General features: G+C 33.3%; 1 protein-coding gene across 1 annotated transcript; it reads right to left on the bottom strand.

Annotated features, from left to right (window-relative positions):
* Positions 1–29: 29 nt before the first annotated feature.
* On the bottom strand, positions 30–10999 carry glp2r (glucagon-like peptide 2 receptor). The gene is made up of 14 exons (XM_026277359.1): positions 10710–10999; positions 9112–9471; positions 6640–6736; positions 6437–6541; positions 5778–5899; positions 5599–5705; positions 5008–5164; positions 4718–4877; positions 4106–4166; positions 3640–3706; positions 2271–2359; positions 2044–2182; positions 1773–1814; positions 30–1262 (listed from the first exon to the last, which is right to left on the bottom strand). The coding sequence occupies exons 2-14, from the start codon at positions 9184–9186 to the stop codon at positions 927–929; spliced, it is 1557 nt and encodes a 518-aa protein (XP_026133144.1). The 5' UTR covers positions 9187–9471; positions 10710–10999; the 3' UTR covers positions 30–926.
* Between the last annotated feature and the right edge of the window lie 1311 nt (positions 11000–12310).

Here is a 12310-nt window from a genome sequence, read left to right on the forward strand (position 1 = left end):
ATGCTGCGGTAGAAAACATGAATGAAATGGACAGTTAAAAGCTACATATCTTGACATTTAGTTACAGTGAAATACAAAGATACAATCAGATCACTGGCATAAAAAGAGGGTTCATTCACAATTATCACCGACCATGTGCTGTGAAACCACATGCAAATTATGTAAGTAATACACAATTTTGCTTCCCACTCATTTGCTCATGAATAAAACGCAATATGGAACAGTCATGCAAACCGTTTCATTTTAGTCTTCTACTGGTACTAATTATAGTATACAGTGCATGCATAAAAATTAAGATGTTGTTAATTTAATTGCACTGCCTTTGCAATGTTAAAAAGTGGCTCTCAACTGTTGCATTTTGAAAAAAAAAATGCATTAAAAAATGCAAATCTAAATGCAACAATTTAACAATTTTACTGTATCTAGCATAGTTAGGAAAATAAATATGATAATATTACCACTTTAAGATATTTTTCAGTCTATGGCAACATTAATGAATTTCAAGACTTTACTGTTGTCTTTATACATTAGTTTTGGTTCTATATTAATATCCAATGTAAAATCTGTGTTGTGAATCGTAACCAGTCGAAATCCAATGATCAAGATGATGAAGCAGGTAATGTGTGTTGTATTAGAGCATCATTATTCATGGGCTGTTTTCAGTCACAGTCCTTATATGTTTCCTCTAATCTTGTTGTTTAATAAACTAATGTTTGAATGTTTAATTTGACCAACAAAAGTAATTTGTTGAGAATTTCGAAGCTCAGATTGTGGAGCTCCATCCAAACACTTTGCCTTACTGTGTATACACATACAAAAATCAGGTATCAAAAACATCATTGAAGCCATTTACAGTGGTTAATATATATTTCCTTATTTACATATTTATAGAAAAACCATTGTGAAACTGGGGCCGATGACAGACGTTAAAACTCACTCTCCTCTATGATCTCCTCCATTGTCTCTCCTAAAGTCATTTCCCCATCGCTGCTGGAGAGGCTCTTCCTCGTGTAAAACTCCAGGCCGAAGCTCCGCCCACACTGCAAATCCTCTGCTGATTGGACGGTCACCTGCAGCGGATGTCCCTGTGTGGGGGCGTGGCTTCCCTCCTCATTGGATCCGCTCTGTTCTGTGGTTTGTCTGGGTCTCTTTTGTGAGCACTTCCACAGGTGTTTGGGGTGAATATCTGCAAAGCAGTTGTGCGCCTCAAAGTGATTGGAGGACATGAACAGCTGCCACTTCTTCTTCAGCTCAGCCTGGACCTGGAGGACGTGTTACCAAAGTTAGGTCTATGGTGTAAGATATTCTCAAACTTAACCTTTTTAGTAAGGGAACAAAACTTTGCAAGTGCTTTAAGATCCTCAAAATGCACCATTTTTTTTTTTTTTTTTGATTTTATTTCACACACTTTTGGTAGGCTACTAAATTCTTATGATAAACAAGAATATGTACATCTGCTGACGAACAATTGCAACATGAAAAATCGTCAGTATGGAAAAAAAACTACTGTAGATGTGTGTATGTGGTGCATGTGTATAAATTTCAAATAATTTCAAATTTTTTAATTAATAAAAAAGGGGTAAATGCAGTAACAACATGACACTAACATAATAACATTTAAAATTTAGCATTTTTTTCTTTTCACTTTAACTCATTATTGAGAAGTGGCTGATGAGATTAATTATAAAATATAAGAACAGAAATGTGAAAATAGTATCATGATTTTAAATGCATTATGAGGGTTAAAGTTCAAATATCTTCACCAAACGTACCTCTCCATTTGCAAAGCAGTACAGCACTGCAACTAAAAATCCCTGTTGAACAATAAAGCTCACAGTTAAAGGTTCTGGTGAGGCAAAATACAATATAAAAATGATTTTTCTAAGTTGTACATAATAAGTTTTTAAGTAAAAAAAAATATGTTTTTTTCAAATTAGTTGCCTTTTTGTAATCACTGGTGAAATTTACGGACAATTTCTGAATTAAACAATATTTTTTTCAACTTTCTAGTCAGAAAGTAAAAAACAGCAGTTTTCCAGTCACCTGGAAAGAGCTCAGGAACAGATTGATGAAGTTTCGAGCATAGCGGATGTTTCCCTCAACTGATTCATCTATAATTAATGTAAAGACGATTTCATGGACCCCGAGCAGAGGAATCAAAACAAGCGTTGCTCTGGCTAAACTGAGAAAATCAAGCAAACCACATGAAATGAGTCTCGTCACCATCAGTTTTATATGAACAAACATATTTGAGATAAGCAGTGACTAACCTGTATCTGTAGTCAGTGAACTTCACCTGGTCAGCCTTTAACTTAGAACGCAGAAGTCTGATGATTTTCAGAAAAATGCAAAATATGACCTGAAAGACAAGTGAGTGTATGATTACATCAACATTTGATTCACATTTCCTTATACTATAAGTATCTTTTTTCAGCAGGACTGAGTGGTAATTAATTATTGAATTAGTTTATTACTCTATATTTAATCAAAATGCATTTAATTTAATTTAAATGAATGTCAAAAAGTTTATTTGATTTCACATTATGTATATTTATAAATCAACAATCCACCATTTTCGGGGGGGGGGGGGGGGTGTTAATTAAGTTTTTATTTTATAATTTTTAATAGCCTATATTTCATCAATATTTAATTTTACTGAATTCTGATGCAATTTTATCAAGCAATTATTTAGTTATTATTATTTTTTAATACTTTAAATTACATCAATTAATTAGGGGTCATCGGATGCAAAATTCACTTGTACGTGTTGTTTGAACTGAAATGTGTACACATCCACGGTATAATGCAGTGCTTTTTTAAAAAAAAACCTTTCACATATCAAGCCTATTCTCAGATTCCTGCACAGGCCCCTCCCACGATTGTTGATTGACAGTGGAATCAGTCTTTGTTTCTGAAGATGAATGTGTCCCCCGATTTACCTAAATGCGTCTATGTTCGCACAAATCATTCGTGATCCACCTTTAGCTCCAGAAAAAGTGAGTATAAGGTTTTTTTCTGAATTAATATTTGCAAATCGCCTTTCCTAACAATGTACTAGTTAGCAAGTTTCACTTCAGCTCAGAAGAGAGGGGCGGGGTTAGCAGAGCTCATTTGCATTTAAAGGAACATGCACTAAAACGGCTTGCTGTGTTTTACACCACCATTGAGAAATTTGAACCAAAGTATGTTATAGACTTTTCATAAAGAACTTAAAGAATTATATCAAACTGTGGGAAATGGGCATCCGATGACACCTTTAAATACACACAATTTATTACAAAATGATTTATATGTGTACATGTATTATGATGGTCTGCCTCTGAATAAAGGGATCAAACACATTTTGAATATTTCTTATACAGAATCAGTGGTGATGCAAATGACCCGTTTCGTCTGTTGTAAATGTCATGTTTTCCGGCTCGTTCCCATGAGCTTGTGACCAGCATGAGACGTGAAACACGAGGAACGACTTCAACTACAGTGAAATCAGCATTACAGCATGACAGCAGAACAGATGTAAACCAACTAACCCTGATTTTCTCCTTCCACAGTCTTCACATTAAATATGGCATCAAAAGAAAACAACTACAAAAGAAAAACAAGCCATTTTAAATGAAATTCATAAGGCATTATACTCACAATCACTGATAAAGTTAATGGGCCTCTAATTATCCACCAGATCCAACTGATGTTATTTAACCAACAGCTTTAAAAAAAGGAAACATATTATTATTTATAATGCATTATATATAAATGCTTTATTTGAATTATAGTAACAATTATTTATTAAGAAATATAATGTCATTATATTAAAAAAAAACATTTATGTTTAGTTTTATATACTATACATGAGAAGATCACTGGAGTACATTTAACAAGACAATGCAATTATAATTCAATGTGTATCTAAGTAATTATTTGTGAAATGTAATATTAATTTCTGAATGCAAATAGTTTCAAAATTAATCCTACACCATTTTTTTCAGTGCATATCATTACCAAGAACATTTATTCCACCATAAAATATCTCCTCACCCAAATGGTTATCTGTATTACATACAAAACCCTGTTTAAAGTGTCACTCAGAAGTAAAACAGGCACATACCTTTTATTTTCATACAAAGTTTTGGCAACAGTCCAGGGAATCACAAACAGTAATGGAGTTCCTGAACGGGTTCATCGGATAAAGTGGGAGAATTAATAAGTCATATTTAAATGTATGACGTATGTTTAAAGAAAATAAAAAGGAAAGAGCATTTGTGACCCTGGACCACGAAATCAATCTTAAGTGTCAAATTGTTGAAATCTAGATTTATGCATTATCTGAAAGTTCAATAAATAATCTTTCCATTGATGTAAGTTTTATTAGGATCGGACAATATTCGTCTGAGATACAACTATTTGAAAATCTGGAATCTGACGATGCAAAAAAAATCAAAATATTGAGAAAATCACCTTTACAGTTGTCCAAATGAAGTCTTAGCAATGCATATCACTAATCAAAAATTAAGTTTTGATATATTTATGGTAGAAGATTTACAAAATATCTTCAGGGAACATGATCTTTACTTAATATCATATTGATTTTTGGCATAAAAGAAAAATCTATAATTTTGACCCAAATTTTTTTTGGCTACTGCTACAAATATCCCCCAGAGACTTAAGACTGGTTTTGTGCTCCAGGGTCACATTTCCATGTAGTAAAAACAAGTCTCACCCCATCCTATAACCATATATTTCTTAAGAAGTCTTTTCCTGGTCAGAACTGCAGTGAACAGCAGCATGTGCAGAAATATCGCCTCCACTAACAGCCAGAAGTAATTACACCCAACAAAATATTCCAGCGACACCTTTGAAGCCTTGCAGACGAATGAAATCTAGAAGGTGAACATTTATATTACTCTATTTATTTAGTTATTTATTTGATAAAATTCAGTAAGTTTTGTAGACTTGAAATAATTCTGCAAAACTAAAAAAAAACAGACACATAAACAAATGTTTCTGTACCGTAGAATTTGTGTAGCTGCTCCAACCGATCTCATCCCTGGGCATGTTTTTATACACGACTTGTAATATAACCTCTTTGATAATTACTGCTATGGCTCTAAATATGAATGATACAAAGAGATTCATGTGGATGTAGTTCCTCGTACAGTGAAGCTTCCTGAAAACAACAGGTAAAAATCATTTATTTCTTGGTCAGGGACAAATAAAATTAGGATATCAGATATCTGAAGCCAGCTCTGGGCTGGAACAGAATAAATGACCGGACAGGACAGAATGGAATCGATTTGATTAATGAAAACAACGCTTGGAAATGTAAGTACAAAAATAAATCGAATTATGTAAGTACAGTGACAGAGAACATTGGCGAGATGTCAACATAGTGAACAGGATAGAATGTCTACAATCCCAATAATTCAATAGTTTATTGTAATCTGTATGACTAATGGTACAGAATCCAGCGTTAACCAGTGAGATTATGATTAAAGTGTTTTGAGAAATAGTGAAGGATACCATTATTGCAAGCAACTGTGTATCAGTTACATTTAGAAACTTAAGGGGACCAAACACCAAGCCCTGCAGAACACCGCTCACCTCAGAAGACTCATGATCAGAACAGCCAAGCAAAGAGAGGAAAATGACAGCGAGTATCCTACAATGGACAAGACTCTCAACACAGACTGCCGAAACACTTCTTCTTCCTGTGTATGAAGGATACTGTTGTAAAAATCATTCCGTGATGAAAACCATGCGTGTATTGTAGCAGTATTTACCTTGGACTTGAAAAAAGAATCGTTTTCACATTCTGACTGATTTCTCCATATGGTGCTGGAATTCTCCTCGGTTTTCCAAGTCCCGTTGACCGTGCATTCCTTGTACACGTTTCCAGTAGCACCTGAAAATGACCACCATAAATTTCTGTCTAATTCGAAAATGATACATTATCAGTCAAACAATCATTAGGATTTTTTTTTTTTTTTTTTTTTTTTTATGTTTTTGAATGAAGTCTCTTCTGCTCACCAAGACTGCATTTATTTGGTACAGTAAAAACAGTGAAATATTATTACAATCTATGTAAATAAATTATAAAATGTAGTTTATTTCCATTATCAAAGCAGAATTTTCAGCATCACTACTTCCAGTCTTCAGTGTCTCCTAATATGCTGATTTGGTACTTTAGCTTTGCCATCACAGATCTACTTTCTAAAATATATATTAATACAAAAACAGGCATTTTATATGTAAAAAATAATTGTTACAATGTTACTATATCAAATATATGCAGCCTTGGCGAGCAGAAGAGACTGATAATTATTATTTTAATTTTAGTTCACAAAATAATGCTACAAGATGCAATGACACAACTAACTCTTTAACTCTTTAACTACAGTATAATTAGACAAAAGTGTTGAACTAGAACAGAATAAGTGACCTTCGTTGATCCAAGGTAAATAAGGAGGGCAGGGTACAGACACGATCCCAGGAGATGAATGTGGCCAACACGCAAAAAAATCAAATGCTCCATTGCAGAAAATTCCTATAGGGTGATTTGTACAAGAGATAGTATAATCTGTATGTGTGTGTTTGTGTATAGAAATATATCTATATCTACACATTTCAACTGGTTTCACTCACCAGTTCCAGTAGGAAAAGTGGCTTTCAGGAACCGTGTGCAGTTCTCTTGATATTCACCACGTTTATAGATCAGATCATCCAGCATGGAGCCTGTGACCTTTACAAAACCATAATACATGACATTTACTTGCTGGTAATGTGTGGATTTAGTATTACACTATAAGTCCTAATGAGATCTTATGTTTTCATTTGGGCTGGTGTACAGCAGATGTACCATTCATGGCACCTTTTCATACACAAGATGGCAGTATTTATAAATGTTCTCTATGTTGCTCTCTTAAACATGTCTTTTAGCTTTATCAAGCTTTTAGTCACCAACTTTGCATTTTTAGAAGTTTCTCGTTTGAAACTTGTTTTATTAGGACTTGACTAATCACTGTGTGCTTGCCATTGGAGGTGATATTAAACACATTTTCATCTCTGCTACAATGAACAGATAAATATTTACATTCTTCCTCATTTGGAAAGCCAACTCTTGAATGTCAGTTGCTTGGATGCGTTCTTGTTACTCACTTGGGTTTAATGTTTCTATCCTAAGTAGGACTAGATGTAATAAAACACTGATAAAGATTTTACTATATTTAACACAACTTATTAATATTAAGTAAATCTATATTAAATAATATTTAAAGTGAGTTATGTATTTAAGACACTATTTTTAATAGAAAAACCAGTGTTTAACAAGATCCTTACTAATATTTATATGAGGAACTGTATTACTACAAGAGCACTTTATGCACATAAAAATGAACACATTATAAACGAGCACCATCCTCCTGAAATGACAGTATATGTACAAATAACAGGATTTGCTGGACAAAACCCTATTTTGAGGTTAAAAGTCAACATCTCACTTCTGTTTCATAATATTCAGCAAAATCTGTTTAATTTGCTATATAAGATTTACTCAGAACTTTCACCGAAATGTTAACAAATCTTAGAAATATCTGCGCAGACAGGGAGGGTTATAACTTCATCCAATGCACTGTAATTCTACTGCGCTCACAAAGATTGCACAAAACTGTATATGATGACATTTGACACAATTGAGAAAGTGACCAAAATGCACACAGACACTTTTGTATTTTAGAATCTTTTGTGCATTGGTTTAATCATATATATTTATATAAAATTTAATTATATATAATTTAATTTTATGCTTTTTTAATAATTGTATGTTTGAAAAAAAAAAAAAATTAAATATATATATATATATATATATATATATATATATATATATATATATATATATATATATATATATATATATATTACATACAATTATTAAAAAAGCATAAAATTAAATTTGGCATCAGTTTTAATGACAGTTTACAATAATTTGCACACTTCAAAACTACTAATTTGCAGTTGATAAGTGTGTGAAAAACATATCAGATTCCTCTTTCTCAGTTAAACTGTTACTAAGAAAGCACTAGGCTATATTTTCACACAGGTTTTAATAGCAACTTGCAAAACTGTCCAGCCTTTACAGGCTCTTTTATAGCTTTTTATAAGTTGGGCTGCATCGTAAATGTTTAATCACATCATAAATGTTTAAGAGACCTTTACACAAATCACACTCAGATGATCATATCTGGAGCATATTTTGCAATGTTTCTCCAACATTGCCGAACTCTCTCTGTGCTAATCTCTAGAGATTCATGTCTGTCTGCTTGACTTTCAGGGTATGTGGATTTATATGAGAGCTTAAACAACAACATATGGGCAGAGATATGCCTAGGTATCTGTTTATAATAATATCAAGATATAGCATTTGATGTATGATACAAATTCGGTGCCCAAAAAGTGATTTATTTTTATTAATTACAAAGAAACGGCAAGTAACACATTGAATTAAGCATGTAATAATTCTTGCATTGAATTAAGCAAGTAAAAAAAACTTTTAAAATGCATTTCGAAAATGTCTGCAGAATTTATAATGTTGCAATAATTTACAACTTTGAAAAACGAAGGATACTTTTAAGCTAATTATTACGCCAGAAAACATTTGTAAAGGATGCACTCTGAAACCATTGTCACTCAAAGAATGCTTCTTCATTTTAAAAATATTTACAAATAATTTTGAATTACATTTTGAAGTGGAAGTAAAATGCAACTGAATGCGTAGATTGTATAATCTTCAAATAATTTGTATTTCTTCTTTTTTTTATTCTATTAACTATCCTAATAACTTAAGAAACCTCTTATTTTATTTAAAAAAATATTCTTTTTTTTAAAGTTTCTACCATTTTAACCAACGAACTACACACACAAAAAAAGTTGTTGTAGGATTTACTTAGAAACCATTTTCGCTCAGAAATTGTTAGTATATTTCACCAATAATTACAAAGAAAATATCCTCAACTGAACTAAAGACTAAAACAGTATTTTCTTGTAAAACAAGTGTATTGACTGCAGTTTGCAAAGCTAAAAAGCATCAAATGAAACTTTTTCTGGATGTCATTGACTCACCTGACCGCCGTAGAGAAGCACAATAAGAATCCAGAGCTGAACTCTGAGAGCAGCTCTTCTCTCCGCGAGCAGCATGAACACGGCTCGATATTCACCTGTCCATGAACAGAGCTCCAGCTCGTCACACCGTGTCCCTCAGACCACTGCAGATCCTCTCAATCATAGCGTTTCCTGTCCTCACACTGGATTTCCTGTTGGTCTTTTGACGCGGCTGCTCTGGTCTGGATGAGAGCGGGAGCCTCTTCTGTTGTCTAATCTCCGAATGAGAGCGTCTGCGCTGCTTCACTCAGTCCTGCTTCACTTCTGGCCCTTCCCAGCCAATCAAGATAAGGAGAGACCAGAACTTCACTGCTACGGCTTCTGAAACACAGAGCAAACACAACACAGCTTTTAAAGAGAACAGAATCTGAGCATTTTCATCAACAGTTTCATATGTGTTATTAGATCATCAAAACTGTAGAAATATGGGAGAGAAAGAAATACTGGTCACAGATTCAGCTCTAATGTTATGCAGCCTGCGAAATATAAAAAGGCTTTGTAACTATAATTAGAATAAATAAAAAACGAAAAAAGTACCACGTTCCACATAAAACAGAGCCTGAAAACTAAGTCATCTTTTTTCACCCTATCATTTTCACATTATTTCTAATAATAATAATAATAATACTAAAGAAATAAAAACATCAGAAACTGTGCAAGAAATTGTGCAAGTGATATAGTTAAATATTTTTGGTTTAATTTTAACCCTGTTACTAAAAATTTAGGACATTTTAAACCTTATATAAATAGCATAGTTAAAACAACTGCAGAAATATTCCAGAAACATTAAAAAGGTTTCAAAACTTGAACTTATTAGGTTCATGTTTTGGGATCAATGTTGTCTTGAAGCTGCTGATATTAAAGAAAAATATTAGTTTAATCATTTTCTCTTACAATAACTTGGGAAACAGGGTTGAATTTTTGAGCTTGTGGACTGCAGTCGACACTAAATTTGTCAAAATGTTAATAAAATGCATGAATAGGACATCAAGCCATACCACATTTGTGGAAAGTACCAATCATAAATTTGCTTACATTTCAATAAATCACTGTTATGAGCAGGCCATCATCTAAAAGCCTCTGGGTTGGTCTTCGAACTAAACTCACCTTATTACGTGCCAGCCATTTGTCAAATAAAACTAATAAATAACACCAGACGCCTCTGCTCTTATTGTGCTAATAGAAATGCTAATAGAAATTAACTTCACTAGACCTTCAGCAGCATGCAAGCACTTCACTCATTAAGATAATTACCTGCCATAATGTACAATTATCCACTTTTAACACAATCTACTATTAGGGATAGGAATTTAACGTTCTTCATTCAGGAAGTCAATTACGATGCATTATCAAAATGAAAGTGAAATTACTTTAATGCATTAATGCAACATCCATCATCAGACAAACTTCCACATTTGCATATGCTTTTTTCACTTTAATGACATGCATATTATGCATATATTAAAATAACAACATGTTCCACTGCTATGAAGATCTTACTAATGCAATTCAATCCAATGGAGAAATAATTCAAGATAGAATAAAGACGTAATACTTACATGTAAGAGCTCATCTAAAGTATAGAGAAGACTACTGAGAATTTAAGGGAACATCTTAAGCATCTTCTATTAAGATATGCAAATGATGATCCCTGTGAATTTGTCATTTTGACACCCACTAGCTTAATGAACTCTATGCTTATGAAGTAAATCGTTTGATTCTGAATTCCTGTGATAAAGAGTCCATATGAAAGTGAATCATGACTGTGTCCGGTCAGCTTTCCTGCGTTTGATGCTACGTGTCTCGCAGATGTAAACAAAATGGGCAACGAACTTGAGCAGTCTGACAGTCTGAAGCTGAAGTGTGTTCTCATGATCTCTCTCGCAGGGTCAAGATGAGCGACAGATATACAAAACAGAACAGAGGAAAAACAAATGTGCAGAAACATCGAACTAACTCTTCCATCACTGACGGCCGTGCTTAACATCAAGAGCTTCAAAAATAGCCAAATCAGTACTGCTATACGATGAAAGATATACACTACTGGTCAAACGCTTCGAATAAGGATTTTTTTCAGTATTTTTTATTTTTAAGGAAGTCTGTTCTGCTAACTGAGGCTGTCTTTATGTGATCAAAAATACAGTTATCAATAAAGTTTAAAAAGCACAGTAGCTTAATGGAAAATAAATCACTATAAATCACTATTTCATCAATACTTTTACTTACACTTAGCACTAGACATAAACCCAGGGGTCGCTGGTAAAGAGAGGGGAACAACGTATAACAGCATAACTCATAAATCTCTCGTGTTGGATTTCAAATGACCTTGAGAGCAATTTCTCCTGTTTTCTTCCAGGCTTTTTTATTTCCCATCAGGGCATGACCAGGGCGACTATGCACATAGTGCTTGTGTGTTGACTTCAGGCACACGCCGCATGCTCATCTCCAACACATCACAGTGATAAATGAGTGCATTAGCACCTATGAGGTGTGTGACTGTATGTAAACACTGAGCAGCGAGCATGCTAACAACCACACCAACATGCTAACATTTGAACTTCACAAAGCCTACAATTAAATATCACTAATGAATCACCCTACTATCATGACATAAAATTAAATAAGTTTACTTAACTTATTTGAACATTTCACACAACAGCTTTCATGTAAAAAAAAAAAACATTAGCTTAATGAGGCTAACGCTAACTGATTTGCAAAAAGTCTGCAACAACAGGAGTTTTCTTCAGTAGTTTTCTCTTTTAAAACCAACATTTCAAAGCTTGGTTACGCCAGTTTCACAATGCACATTGACTTCAGCTCTCATAAACATATATTCAAGAAAAGTTCTAGCATTGCCAAAGACTAATCGAAAAAAGCAAAAAAAAAAAAAAAATTCACGAAAATATTTCACAATATATAGGCTTTTATAAAGTAAAATAAAATACTGGAGTGAACTACTCACTCATTGTTTGAAAGATACAGCGACAGACACAAAAACAACACTTTCTATTCAGTAAATCTGACTGAATCTAGTGATTTAAACTGCTTATAACTGCATTTTGGTGTTTGGCATTGGCTGACTCTTGAAAATCATGTTATTATAGATGGATTCTATTAGAGAAAAAATAGATGTGGTAATCAAGTCCATTCACTTTCTACA

Source organism: Carassius auratus, chromosome 12 (genome assembly GCF_003368295.1).
Source record: "Carassius auratus strain Wakin chromosome 12, ASM336829v1, whole genome shotgun sequence".
Taxonomy (NCBI): Eukaryota; Metazoa; Chordata; class Actinopteri; order Cypriniformes; family Cyprinidae; genus Carassius; species Carassius auratus.

Excerpts from the sequence above, each read along its gene's own strand:
- glp2r (XM_026277359.1), bottom strand. The coding sequence starts at position 9,186 with ATGCTGCTCGCGGAGAGAAGAGCTGCTCTCAGAGTTCAGCTCTGGATT. Across the intron at positions 5,165-5,598 it reads CTGATCATGAGTCTTCTGAG|GAAGCTTCACTGTACGAGGA; the intron begins GTGAGCGGTGTT and ends TGTTGTTTTCAG. Across the intron at positions 1,263-1,772 it reads ACTGCTTTGCAAATGGAGAG|GTCCAGGCTGAGCTGAAGAA; the intron begins GTACGTTTGGTG and ends CACGTCCTCCAG.